The following is a 15,034-nucleotide window of genomic DNA, read 5'->3' as shown; positions in this document are numbered from 1 at the left end:
GCAAATATTATCACAATGTGCTGTAATGGCTTCTGTCAGAAATACCAGCAAACTCTCTTGTCACAAATTTAGTGGCAAGAATCATCAGGATAGGGCACTAGGCTGAAGCTAAGTACCAGTACTGACACAAAGTACTGCACATGTGTTGCTCAAATCACACAGCAAAACCAAACCAACTAAAACTGACATAAATTTAATGCTTTCTTTTTTCTCTTTTTTTTTTTTTTTTCTTTTTTTTCTTTTTTTTTTTAATTTTGTGCATTGGATTCAAAAAGCAAACTGAGTGCGTATTAAATTCTATCACAATGTGGTCAAGAGGTCTGTGTCTTTTACCATTTACACACAATTGTTCATGACAGCATGTTATCAGCTTAGTGGAAACCAGGGGTGTAGCATGGTAAGCAGTGGTGGTAGTGCACCTAGTTTTTTTATATTATATAACTTGAAAATATGTCTCTTCTAAGATTCCTTTTTCATGATAAAAATAGTTTTCACCAAACGTTGGTGGTGCGCACGCACTACCACTCATGCTTGGCATCACACCCCTGATGGAAACACATGTTCTTCTTTTGTTGATAAAAAGTATTACAAAAATTTCCATACAAAAACTATTTTCATAGAAATCTTGCATTTCCACAAATAAACCTGAACATTTTTTTTTTTTTTGGAAAAAAAAAAACTGCTCAAGAATTTTGTTCATTTAGTACTGTGACTGTATTGAAAAATGCAGTCCTCCTTTAAGTTCTTGACATTCACTTCTTTTAGGTGACCCATCCCTCTTCCAACATTAGCGAGAATAGCACAGGCTCCATTGAGTTCAATTAGTAGCAGGAACAAGTGTTTCAAACCCACTCAGGCTAAAGTGCAAGCCCTCTATGTGTGAAATACACTGCTTCCCACCCCCTCCCTCTTTTCACAATTATAGAAAAGAAAATTAATTGCTTATATCTAAAGGCTGTAAGATACATTCCTTTGTACTAAGGAAACTTTCATTCATCTAAAAATTGGGTCAAAATTCTGGAAATACTTTTCTCTTTTTTTACATCAAAGTTCCAACCCAGCTAATTTTTTTTTTTTTTTTTGTAATTATTATTTATTTACTAAGTTCAGTGTCACAGTCTGAAAAAAAAAATAAAAAAAGCAGGTGAGCATCGTCATATTTATTCTTCTATTCATGGGATTCATGTTTCTTTACTTTTAACATTTCTTCCATCCAGGAAGATCATATCGCCTTCTCCAGATGGTAGTTTCAGTCTACCAGCAGTTACCAACTTCTCAGTGCTGGGAAGTTCAGAAAAGCATATGGTTTCTTGTTCCACTACAGTTCTGAGACATGACTTTTACTAGACTCCTTCTGTGGTTTATATCATCTTGGGCATTTATTCTCCCTTTATCTGGCAACCGTTGAACGTCAAAAGGAACCTGTAACTTCTCACTGAGACTGCATTTGAAACCAGCCACAAAACTCACATGGAACATTCATTCATTCTGTATGGTGGGAACCCATGACAAACAGCATAACCCTGCATAACTTGGTTGATCCATGATGCTTGTGATTTGAGTCTGGCCATTGCAACTGCTGAGATCACAGAGTCTCTAGTTCATAGACACAGCGGCATGAGGTAACTCATTTTATTTTGCACTTGTTGCATATTTCCACAGGAAACATTCTCGCAAGGTTGTTTGGAAAAAAAGATGACAGTTTGTGCTTGGGGTATTTGGCTTCCCAGCTCTATGCCATGGTTTCTTTACCTGGCAACCTTCTGTCGTTAAATGTGTGCATGTTGATAACTTCTTCTGTTTTCACAATAACAGGGGCCTGTGGCTTGTGTTTTAATCGACGCTGACACTTCAGAGACATCCTTAGCTCCTCTATCATGGCACTACAGAAGGACCTCTACAGAAGGAAATAGAGGAACAAGAGAAAAAAAACAGCTGTAAGAAATTACTAAATGCAATCCCTAGAAGCAGATTCAATGTGCTGGAACAGTCTTGTCAGTCTTTGCTTTGTCCCAGTCTGAAGCTCAAAGCAAATTGCTGGCCTTATTATATGCATCACATAATAATTAAAAATAATTATCAAACTGTGATGACTCAGTTTAAAAATCACCTTGACTGTACAATTGTTTTTTTCTGGCAGGTACTTCAAGCAGATTTCCTGTCAACAGATTAGCTTTACAGTACAGTATCTGAATGTAACATGTATGTTAGGCATTCAGAAGACTCTCCTTAGCCATATTTCAAAATAATAATTGCATTTCTATGTGACTTAAGTAAGAGTTCTTCAACAAAACATCAAGTTTAGAATAGGAAGTTTACCTGAATTCATGTTTAAATACTGTTAAAATCCAGATCCATTACTGAAAACCGATATTTGATCCATTATTTATAATATCTTCTATATATAAACACTTTTCCCAGTACTGGTTATCATTTATGGAGTATGCATTTGAAAAAAAACCCCAGCAATTCAGTTTTGTTTGTCTTCATGAAAAGTATATTATTAAAAACAGTTTATTAACGTTCCCATCAAATCCTCAAAGCACTTTTTCCAGTTTTCAGAGCAAGCAATTTGAAAGGTAAAGTAAAATCTCCCTATTCCCTCAGTCTAACTGAGTTCTCAACTGCATAATAGTGTGCTGAGCGATTAACCTCTCAGTGTGAGAATTGGAGTATCAATGACATATGGTAGGAAGGAAAAGAAAGTCTCACTTTTGGCCTCTGCATCATAGTTTAACTTAAACATTTTCCAGCTAATGGAGAAATGTATGAACTAAATAACACATCTCAGAAGCTCAGATGTTAAGCCAAGCCTCTGACAATTGCTCTCAGCCAAAGCAAATTTGAGGCGTGGTCTAACCCTTCACATTCCTCTCTCTTAATAGTTAATCTCCAGTTTAGGGAGATGATCAGGAAAAAAAGGCAAATGAACAAAAGAAAAACAAACAAACAAACAACCTATCGAACAAGAACCGAAGAAGTCAAAGCACTTAGAATTACTAAAAACTATCTCTTGACCATTTTTTGATTTTCTATAATTTGTGGTAGTCAATATATAATTATCTCATTTGGCTTTCATATCAAAACGCTGCTTTATTTCTGAACTGTTATATCTTCACTATTCATACAAACCTGAAACTTGGAGATTAGATCCAGATAATATTTAAGGATCTCACCCTACCTAGTTCACTGGGAACCTAGATTGAAGCTGTATTCGTAAAAAGTTTGCATTCAGCTTCCATCCTCCAGGATTGAAAGCACTCTAAGCAGTAAGGCAGTCAGGTTTCCCCATTAAATTTTACAGCTTTGTCATTTGGCTACAGTAGAAATTCTGTGAAACACATTGGTGTTTGACTTAGTTGTGGATCCTATTATTATTCACATTCCAGTTGTCCATGCATAGTTATCAGTCCAATAGGTATGCTCTGAAAGGACTTAACAGACCAAGTTCCTTAAAAATGTGGCAACAGCTAAAGAAGAATACGTTTCAGATATCCTTTTCTTCACTGCAGCCAGTTGGAGCATTACAGCTGGAGCATTAGAGCTCAACATGAGTCGCATTTAAGAGTGTCAATATAGTAGCATCTTCTGCCAGGGAGATTTAAGCTGGTGTCTCAGTAAACAGCTATAACCTACAGGCATTAGACCATTCCAAGGTAAAGTCAGTGGCAGTGGCAGTCTACTGATCCTGTTCCACTTGGCACAGTGGCAGTTAGCAGAGGAACAGAGAGAGAAAGGGAGCCAGGGAAAACATGAGCTGTTCTCTAGATGAGGGATGAGACCACAACAGCAGCAGAGGAAGGGCTTCAGTAGTAGTTCCTGTTTCACTGAAAACTTCAATAGTTTTTACACAAAATTCTGTTTTGTGCAGAAGACTGCAAACATAAGTTGTCTTAATCAAGAGTTAGAACTGAACATGAATCCAACAAATCCTGAATCCTTCTTCACTAATCCTTTGGATGAATAAGGAAACGGGCAGGTGGGAAGTGAAAGAAAGGGTAATCTTCCTCTGGGCGCGAGACACTGTGAAATATTTCTTTCTCCTGCTGAGTTTGAAATAAAAGAATAATGCCAGCTCAACTTACAATAGAAATTATCTTACCAGCTACAACTAGGAAAAGTTTAAGTTGTGAGTCCACAGGAGAAGAAGGTATATTTCTCTCGTTCAGAGTCAATTACATGTCCTTCAGAGGCAAAAGTTTGGCATTTCTGGCTGAAGTGAGCTCTGCAATGTGCACTGGGTTGACATCCAAGACAACTCTCATTGTGTGAATGAGGTGCCTAAATTCCTGATTGAATGGTCTGAGTGTAATACGTCAGATCTTACTGCATAAGATATCTTTACTGACCATTGTGTAGAAAATAGAAAACTGCATCTCCTTATCCTGCTATACTTTGAAAGAAAACATTCAATTCTCTTAGATTTACCCTTTTTTCTAGTGAAGTGCTGTTGCTTAACATCAAAACTGCCGTTATGATTACAAAATTGAAATTAACCCTGAAATATTTTCAAAGGGCAAGATTTAATTTAGTATTCCCTAATGCCTTACAGGCTAAAGTGCTAAGGCTTGAAGAGCTTGGCATTTCCACTATGTGAGGAACCTAGCACATAACTCAGGAATTTCATAGGGAATCCATTAAGTAAATGATGCAGCTCAGCACTACACCACTTGCAGCCATTATACGGCTGTCACCCCTGGAATTAAAGACCTAGCTTAAATATTCTAAGGAACAAAATCCTTCTAAATTTTAAAATGATGCATTAGCTCTTAAAACTTTCAAGATTATGTCCCTTGTCTTTTTTTGTAAAGATATCTAAGAAGAGCGCCAAAGTAGAACAAATACTTTTCAAGAGGAATCAATCCACCAAAACTTTTGCAAAATCTGCAAGGGATATAAATTATTAGGTAATATCAGTAGGAAATGGATTACAACCAACATACAAAAGGTGAGAAGATATGTCAACATTCTGAAATACCCTGAAAATGAGATCTTAAGAAACTTGCCAACACATTTTATCTGCAAATTTTACCTGGATATGAAAAACTCATTAAAAGAGAAATGCTTGAATGACTGACAGTCTTAATAAAGCAGATAATACAACTTTGAAAGTGTTACTTTATATAAAATATTCTTCCATTCTATGTTTTCAAATTATTTTTTATAAAGTGTATAAATCTTGTATGCACATATGATAATGAAAATATTGTTTCTGGTTAAGAATATTGTTACATATCATCTGTTTGTTTGCTTGTTTTAAATTTCACTCACTGAAATAGTCATGTATTTTAAAAATATTATTTCAAGGCTATGTACGAGTTTATGATCCAGATCTTTTTCTTCTTTGTGTTCTATCTGAGAAATTTAAGGTAGAGTTTTCACAAATTAAAAAAAGTAATATTCAATAAATTTTAGAAAGGATTTATCGTTTACTTTTTAATTGAAATTAATCAATTTTTTTGTCTCATTTCAATTTCAATCTCTGTAGTCTCCATTTTCTATACCATAAACCTTTCTATTCTTTCACTGTTAGGATACACTTTCTGGAATAATCCGACATGAAAACAAGAAACAGCTCTAGAATTTTTTTTTTTTTTTTTTTGTGACAGATAGAAGATGTTTTCAGATATGATTCTAGAAAAGATAATCCAATGTCTTGAGCCTGAATTCAATTTCTAGGGGAAACCAGCAAAATGTTTACAGAACTGAAAGGCTACATTTCAAAAGTGTTGTCCATCATGGAATTGTGAGCACTTTAGTATATATTACAAGACTCTCCACTTAATTCAAAGAAAATAACCTCTTGCTCCCAACTTACCTTTCACACTGCAAGCATGTTACAAGAACATCAGTTATTATTGATTTTTCACTAACCCTTACAAAATCATAAGTTGTCTTCTCAAAGGCTAACAGAAAGTAAATGCTGCCTCCAAGCCATCTTAGATATAATCAAATGCTAGAAGAATTTAAGTACAGCATACAGATCTCTAAACCATAGTGTACATAAGTGCATCTGTTTGTTGCAGCATATCATGATACTACATTACAAAAAAAGTGTGTAAAATGTCATTTTAATCAGAACTATAGTTCTTAGCCTTCTACCACAAAACAGTTTTGGAAAAAATCCATCTCCTTAAGATAAATAAAGAAGTAGCTGACACCTCTGACATTCTTTGCCACAGCTGACATCTCACAAATCATGGAGAATCAAGATGAGAATTTTGTAAAATGTTACCACTGCTTACAAGCTGATTAGATAGCTTGTGCATGGCTTTACTGCATGAGAAAAAATTTATTTTTGCATATGTGTATTATATGAAAGGTAGATAATACTTACACTGCTTTCATTATTTTGCTTTATAGGAATTTAGAAAGGTAATTAGAAATCATAAAAGCATTTGTTAGACACATAATTATGAGACTAACATCATAGATTTTTCTTTTAACAGCCTAAAAAGAGCAACAGGAAGAGAGAACAGCATGCCTGCACCACTCTAAACATTCTGATTTAAGCGACTCAGTGTGTTTTAAATTAAAAAATCTCCAATCACTGGTTTATATTTTTCCCTTGTTTGATGCAGATAAAATAAAACTGACTGTCAAAATTAAATAGAAGGATTTCAGATTTACTGAGAAGTTCATTGCTTTCAGTCTTATCTGTCAGACATTATTTGAAGATTTGTTTAATTATCTTAAAGCAGTAACAGAAGTAACCCTATATTGTGTTGTGTTACAGGTCATTTTCTAGCATCTAGGAGGACATATCGCTCAAACTGCTTTTTGTCTTGAAGTTAGCAAAGAATGAATGTACAGTCCTACCCTGACTCTCCTAAGCACTTTCTGATTCCTATGCCACTCCTTCAGGGATTTTAAACATGTGTATGGAAAACCTGTCAATCTTAAACCTTTTAGACAGAAAAACAAATCCTATCAAAACTTTGGCTTAGGATCACAAAGAGATGAACAATTAAAGAGAAAATTACCTCAGAAAAAGTGAAATCATAGATCATGGTAGTTGAAGTACAAGCATTTCAAAGTTGAAGTGTACTTGTAATGATCAGATTTTTAGATTATTTAGTTATATATCTATTCTTAAACATGACTGTAGATCAAAGGTTGCACATATATATGTGGATACTATACATATCTATGTATGCATAATACAGTTGTATTGGGTTTTTTTTTGCCACTGACTTTTCTGATGCAGTACAGTTTCAATACAAAGAAAGTATAATGCACAAGTACACTTCAAACTAAATTCACACCAATTACCTGAACATATAATCAGTATATTCTCAACTTCATATTAAGCCATTATTTGGGGTTTCAGTAGAAATAGAACAAGCAAGATGCTATTTTCAGACCAAAATATATGTCACTTGTATGCAACAGAAATTTCACTGCCCACTCAAGTGAAGACAATAATATCAAGCAAAGTGAAAATTTTAATTCCACAGATAAACTTTTGTGTTCACTGTAGTATCTACAAAGTCTCCACCAGTAGAGTAGTTCATGACAGCTTGATGAAGCATGAGGTGCTTTACCCTGTAACTGAAGGCTGGTTGTTTCAAGGACTTTTGTAGCTATTTGATGGAGAGGATCAACAACAGTCTGATGAGACTGACCCTTTCTATAACAAAACAACACTGACACAATTTTCTGCAGGCTGAAGTGCTCACTGAGTTTTAGAGTTATGAGATGAACTTAGATGACATATGGCACCTCACTGCTGGCCACTTCTTGGGTTTATTGTAAGTGTCTCCCAGTGGGACAATAAAATTCCAGCTTGCCTTAAATAAATTATTAACTAGTATAAAAAAAAAAAAAATTTAGTCACTCTTAAATTCTAAAATTTATTTCCTAACAGAACAAAATGCACTCTGGTGGATGACAGAGACTTTCAGGAAAGCAACACTTGAGTTCATTTAAAGTCTTCTGAAACTATTTTCCTTGTTTCCAGCCTGACAGCTACCCTTCTTCCTGTGATTGATGGGGAACATCCATTAGTGCAGTTAGCTTTTTTAAAAGTTGTTTTGTTTAGCTCTGCCAGCAGCCTTTCTAGCCATCACGCTGACCATAATGTTTTTCTGACTCACCTGTGGACCTAGGCTGGGGCAGAAGGGATTGCACTTGTGTGGTTCCACTCTTTTCTCTCAGAGAAATCCCAGAGGATGGCATAGGGCAATTGCTCATCAGCCCCGAGGGCTCTCTCTCATGCAGGATTCCACAAGGTTTCATCCTGTCATCTCTCCTTTCAACATGTATATGAGGCCACTGAGGAGATAATGAAATAATTTGGGCTGTGGTGTCATTGACACGCAGATGATACACAGTCCTACTCTGTTGTCAGACCAGGATGGTGCAGTCATTTTGAGCTTCCAGTGCCTGGCTGAAATAGGGGGATGATGGCAATTCAGTCCCAGGGAGACAGGTGCTGTGTTGGACAGGTTAAAGGCAAGCACTCAGAAGACATCTTCTATCCTCATTTTTGCACTCAACCTCTTTTGGAAGAGGCTGACAGTCTCTCATTTCTCTAGATTTGGATCTGTATTTTCCAACTCAGAGTGACAATATATGCTATTTGTTATTAGTGTTTCAGTCAGAGGCAATAGTTTCCACTGCTGTAAACCTTCTCACACCAGTCCAGGTTTTCTTCCAGAACATGGTACTGCTGTCTCGAGTCCCTGGACAATGGCTACACATGACTGGAAGGTGTTTAACAAGGACTGAGAGCAATTAATAGTACTTGAGCTGTGTAGCTGTCACTGAGAAAACAAATAGCAAAATATATGGCACTGTCTAACTGGTTTAGAACAATAACCATTACAATGTTAATGGACGTGTTTTTTGGAATTACATCTGTGCAGATAATCTCTGCCTTTCAGTGGAGGTGATCACGGTTGCACTGAGTCAATCCCCTGAGGTCTTGCATTCTTAGCCACAGGATAAAAGGTTCATTCACCTGTTGAATCATCTTTGATCCTACATCTAAATTTATTCCTTCTGTCCAAGGAATGTTGGGTTTGTTGATCAGCAGGCATGGTGAAAGGAAGTGCTGATGATATTAATGCTTTGTAGTACCAATCTATCTGGATTCAAATGCTTTCTATAACAATTTACAGAAATGTTTTAGAAAATAAATATAATCTCTCTTACCTGAATTCTAAACAGCGATTTTTTAAAATTTTGATCAGATTAAGTCCTCTGTACTTTATTCACTGTAAAAATTTATACTAGTTTTGTAGTTCAATGTGAGAATATGAACTTAATGGGAAATTTGGCATGGCCTCAATTCATATTGAACAGAGAGAGACTGCTAGTATTAACTTAATGCCAAGCATTTTTTCTACTCTGGAAACACTGTTATAGTCATATTGCAATACATAATATCAAAAGGTTTAGCACCCATTTCTCTACAATTATGTGGTTTCATCTGACAGTCAAGGATATTTCTAAGTCTAAAAGTTAGTAGGAAGTGCTTGTTATTTTGCTAACCTATATAAAAGTCAAAGTAAATTAATCAGTGGAACTAAACTGTATTTGCTACTGCATTTAGCTATAGCATTTAGCTATAGCATAGATGATCAATTAAAAATTGAAAGTTTAATGTTTTATATTAAAATATTATATGCTAAAGTAATATTTAGAGGGAGACAATGAGAAAATATTAGAAAGATATGAATACTTTATGATCTCACATTCTTTCCATTGAAATGAAAATATATTTTTATCAGAGGAGAAAATATTAATATAATGCGTTTCTTCTTTCTACTGATGAGTGAAAGTGAACCATATTTTCTATAAAGTAAACAGCATGTAGGGGTTTCAAAATTTTTTGATCCAACTTTAAATTCTTCTCAGACTTAAAATATTCCATAACTCAGACTTATAATTTAAGCTCTGACCTTTGACTGAATGAATATGAGACTACAGTGAACTTCCTGAACTTGTGTCCTTAGGTATTTATGTAATGGTCAACTTTACATACACTCCTATATTTTCAGTTGTTTTTTGAAAGACACAAATAAAGACGTTAAAAATACATCAGAAAAAAAGGTCCATTACCAAACAGATAGTGGTTGAGCTGCAATCAAAAATCAAAAATCAAAATAGAGTTCTTGGTTTTAGTATTTTATTGTTTGCAAATTACTTTAAAATATCACAGTTGGTAACTTGCTTTCTTCCACTTTTTCTTTTTTCTTTTTTTTCTTTTTTCTTTTTTCTTTTTTTCTTTTTTCTTTTTTCTATTTTCTTTTTTCTTTTTTTTTTCCTCTGTTAAGGGTGTGGATTGGATTTTGATTTTGGGAGGGGGAGGTTGTTTTGATTTGTTGGGTTTTGTAACAATTCCTCCCCTTAGAAAATATCCTCTAATATATACTTACATTGTTTCCAAGAGGGCATTCAATTAAAATTAATACCTGAAATTCACGTAATCTCTACACTTACACACACACACAAATTAACCATACAGGTTTATACATACTCATACAGTGCTCAGAGGACTACAGGATGATAGAAACTACAAATTTTCCAACAGCATATCTGCAGAATGCAGTGTGCTAATGTTGGAAAAACATTTTCTTCCATAACCTGTCCCAGCTACTTTCCCAGCCAAAATTACAATTTCTGAGCTTACTCCATTAAAAAATATGACACAAAAATACAGAACATCGCTGACTGTAGATTGTATAAAAGCTACTTGGGATATAAATCCCAAAACTTTTACTTCAATTTACCAAGAATATCCACATTCTTTTGTTTCTTGTAGCCTGAGGAACAGGCTTTTCAACTTTAAAATCTTTTGAACTTGTGTCCCCCTGGACAAAAATTACTAGGCCGAGATTTACTTTGTCATTGTTCCAAAACCATTATAAATTACCGCCCCAAATTCAAAGGCTTTTGATATTAAACTATTAGGAATGTTCTTGAACTCCAGAAAAACTAATGTAACTGTATTTTTTTGAAGAAGAAAAATACTTTACTGAAAACTAAATTAGTAAAATTTGGAAAAATAACCCAAACCACCACACCATAAAATATTATGATAAAATAAGAAAGATCCTAAGACCTTTTCATTTTTTCATGTGAAACTACTGAAATTTGGGTTTTCATGGTTGGCGAGACAACAATTACAACAAAGATTAAAATACTGACTTTCTACACATCTTGCTGAGAAAGAAGCATCATGATATTTCAGTAATTGTTAACTTCTTCCTGCATGTCCTTTCCATATAGAAAAAGCTATATTTTTGGTGACATGAATTCTAAAAAGAAGCATTCCAAGGCATAATGAACGAAACTTATCCTAGTACAAATAGATAATAAAAGGATCTTGGAAAATAAACTCTTGTTATCATTTACACTGACTCCCTGTGAACACATTGAGAACATTTAAATTATATTTGAGAGAAGCATAATCAGGATGATGTGTAACTGCAAACGGTCACAGTGCAACAGCTGTTTCTGCCTATGAGCTCTTGGCCCCTCCTCACCTCTTGATGAGGGTGTGGAACCACTACACCAATAAAACCAGGTTTGCACATAACTTCTCCAGCCAATGCCACCCTCTCCAAAGAGATCCTGACCAGGATAGGCACATCGACAACAATTTACCAAGGACAACAAGCAATGTTTTATATATCCGTGGCACTGCCTTCATCAATACTGTGAATTTTATCCTAATATTTTCAGCAATCCATCTGTGTAGTTTCTATCACACAGATGACATGGTAGTATCTAATCACTGTGTAAGGGTGGTATGAAAATGGAAATTATCTCAGAGAAAACTTTAAAAAAACCCTTGAACACAAAAGATCAAACGAAAGTTCAATAAATTCTCAGACTGAGAATCATCAATGTATTATGCTAAATATTAATGGTCTTCAAGGTCAATGTTTTCCCTGGCATTTACAATAATAATATGAGCTATACAAAACTTAATCTGTAAAATAGACATAAACCCATAATGCATTGATGCACATCAATTAAAAAAAAAAAAGAAAAGAGGAAAGACATAGTAATTGCTTTAAATGGCTTCTGTTTCTAACCTTGCTTACGCACTGCCCTCTGAGTGCCTGTTAAAATAAGAGAGCAGGTCATTCAGCAGCAAAAGCAATTATAAAATGCAAATAACTGAGCATTTATTGTCAAGATTGGCTAGATAAAAAAGGTCTGATAATAATATGTTTCCAAGTAGATGACATAATTAGATGTTTGTATCATAAACAATGGGAAATAATACAAGCCTTTAGCATTTTCAGAAAGGCTGCAATTAAACAATAGGTAAGCATTGCGACATAAATTTTATGTAAAAGTGACAATTAAATTTCCCTCTCAGAAATTGGAAGACACCATCTTGTGGTTGCACTGCAGGAATGCAATTAGGACAACCTCTGACCTACCTTCTCCTCCTACCCCTTCCCACTGTGCCAACTGGAATATTGATATTCTGCCATGGACAAGGATATGTGCTCTGCCATTCCAGGCAGTTTCTCTCAAGGAAAGAAATAGACTATGTACTAGGCAAGACTAGAAGAATGACCTAGTCCAAAATATACTCCAGGTTATCACATTATTAAAATCTCTCTGTGAAGTAGAAAATTCAGAATTACTAGCAATCATAGCAAAACCACATTTAATTTCCAATAATTTTAAGATCAAATCATACCATAACTTAAAGACTCCGCAGCTCATTAAAGCTGAATGAATTTTTGATCCTGTTAGGATCAGAAAGTCTTGTTCCTACTATCCTTACATTATAAAAACATGTTTTGAGCATTTTACAAAAAGTGTTTTAAATTGTTGTATTCCATCCATTTTAGGCAAGAGTCACCCAGATAAATTTGTGCAATCTCCGAAGACTTAGTCTCATATACAGGTCACAGCTCAGCATTCTGAATTTCTTGCTCCATGGAATCTGCTGCTGTGAATAAAACAGTTCTGTATGTAATACATGTATGTTACCAGCTACTGATCTCTGCTTTGTTCTGCCAAGAACTCAGTGATTGTGCCTTGTGAGGTAAATATCCTCACTAATAGTTCTCAACTCAATTGTGCAGCACCGCAGTGAATTATTTAACATGGAAAGTTCAATAGCTTTTGTCTTCCCTGTAAACATATATGAAATATAAACAAGTATTAATGTACTTATTGCTTATATTGCTTTTATAATAAATTATAAATTAACAACTATTTCAGAGAGGTTAATTTAGTTGATGTTTATGTTATTATTTGATTGTATAACTCCAGAAATACTCTGTTGGCGTTACTGTTTCAGTACACGTTGAGGCTTAATCCAGTACTTTTTACTGTCAGAAGTGTCTGACCTCATCTCTTAACAAGTAGTTAAGGTATGTGTCTCGTTTCACATTGTTTGAAGTACTAAATGGTTCAAAATTAACAAAATTTACATCTGCTATTTTTACACAACCATACCTAATTCCATCCTGCTGAAGGCTCAATGAATTTTGAATGGCTAGAAATGATAGCAGAATTTAATCCATATATAGATGTATTCACATTCATAATTTCTGGATTTTCTGGAATATAGTTAGCAATTTAGGATACTTATTTTTCAAGCAAGCTAGCTCTAGTATGTGCCAGTGACTGGCAGTCTAACCGTGATAACATTCAGGCTTATCTTTGCTTTTGAAAGATGTCAGTCAAAGAGGAATTTCTCTCTGTCTGGAAAGTGTTGTGGTAGCATGAAATCATCTGTTTCACAGAAAGTTTCAGGAGTGTCACGTTTCCTTTGGACTTTTAAACACATCAGGGACATGGATGTTTTGAGTTGTCTTTTCTTAGAGGATGCAACATTTTTTATGTTTTAGTAAATAACACCATTTTATCAGCTGTTTTTATGAGCTTGATTCCTTTCAAGATTTCACTCCTCCAAACAGGTTCACACCAGACAATATCGCTATTTATGTGTAAGCTCCAAGAGCAGGGTGACATAAAAAATTCTCAAACTCCATATCTATATGATATAATTTCAATCTGCATTGCCTCACTGATGGAAGTACAACTGAATATTTTGTACACGTTAAAAAGCAAACACTCACTCCCACTTATATCTCAGGATACTCCATATACTCAGCAGCTGAAGTTATCTGATTTTGTTTCCTTGGCTCTTAATATGGCCTTTGCTCTTCCCTCTTTCCAAATATTTACAAACACTATGCCAGAATGATACTCTTATTCCTAAGGGATGAAACCACAAATGTTGCCAAAAATAGATACCTCCTCTTTCCCATGGGATATGCAAAGCAGAATTATTTGCATTGTTTATTCATCTCAGCAGGGACTTTTAGAGACTGGAGACAAATGACAGGATTTCTCATCTTGCCCTAGGCTGCTGTTGCTCCCTCCCCAAGCCAAAGGGGATCTGCTACACTTGGAGAGGTTGCAAGATGTTTTCTGAAGTCTTTGTGTGCTGCAAGAAGAGTAAGTGAGGGGATGTTGGGGTAGGCCATGTGTAGGGATACAAGCATCATCGTCCTCTTAAGTTCATTCCATAAATAAAACTGCAGTGAAATTTTGGTGGTCTGCTCATATCAGCTTATGTGGGAGTAGCAGGGAGGAGATGAAAGGTAAGTGATTGGAGGCGAAGAGGAGAGAAAGGAGAGAAGCCTGACTCAACTCAACTCAGCTCAACTCAACTCAACTCAACTCAACTCAACTCAACTCAACTCAACTCAACTCAACTCAACTCCTTCAGATTTATTCTTTAACTTTTTTAAGTATCTAAATACTTGATGATTAAACATTTCTGGTACAAATGCTATTGAAAGGTGACATTCCTCCAGTCATTGTTATCTCTATCCAACACTAATAAAAAGACAAGAGGAAAAAAGTAAACACAAAAGAAAAAGAAAAAATCAAGAAAACCCCAAACTAAACAAACATAAGCAAATTCCTCCCCTACCTCTCACAAACTAAAGGACTTAAGGATACAAATCCTTAATTAGAAAGTTTCTGTTCGTTTCCTCTCACAATTTCCAACATGCTGCTATTGTCACATGTGTATTTACACCCT

The 15,034-nt window shown here is 35.1% G+C and overlaps 1 protein-coding gene across 1 annotated transcript in view; it reads right to left on the bottom strand.

Moving 5' to 3' along the window:
* Nucleotides 1–669: 669 nt before the first annotated feature.
* The window catches only part of GRIK2 (glutamate ionotropic receptor kainate type subunit 2), a 361,868-nt gene continuing 347,503 nt past the window's right edge, over nt 670–15,034 (bottom strand). The window contains exon 17 of the mRNA XM_066315185.1: nt 670–1,897. Within this exon, the coding sequence (XP_066171282.1) occupies nt 1,733–1,897 (165 nt within the window). The 3' untranslated portion in view covers nt 670–1,732. The remainder of the gene's footprint in view (nt 1,898–15,034) is intronic.

This window comes from Sylvia atricapilla, chromosome 3 (genome assembly GCF_009819655.1).
Source record: "Sylvia atricapilla isolate bSylAtr1 chromosome 3, bSylAtr1.pri, whole genome shotgun sequence".
NCBI lineage: Eukaryota > Metazoa > Chordata > Aves > Passeriformes > Sylviidae > Sylvia > Sylvia atricapilla.
The sequence above is the reverse complement of the archived record's forward strand: the minus strand, read 5'-3'. Positions and strand labels throughout refer to the sequence as shown.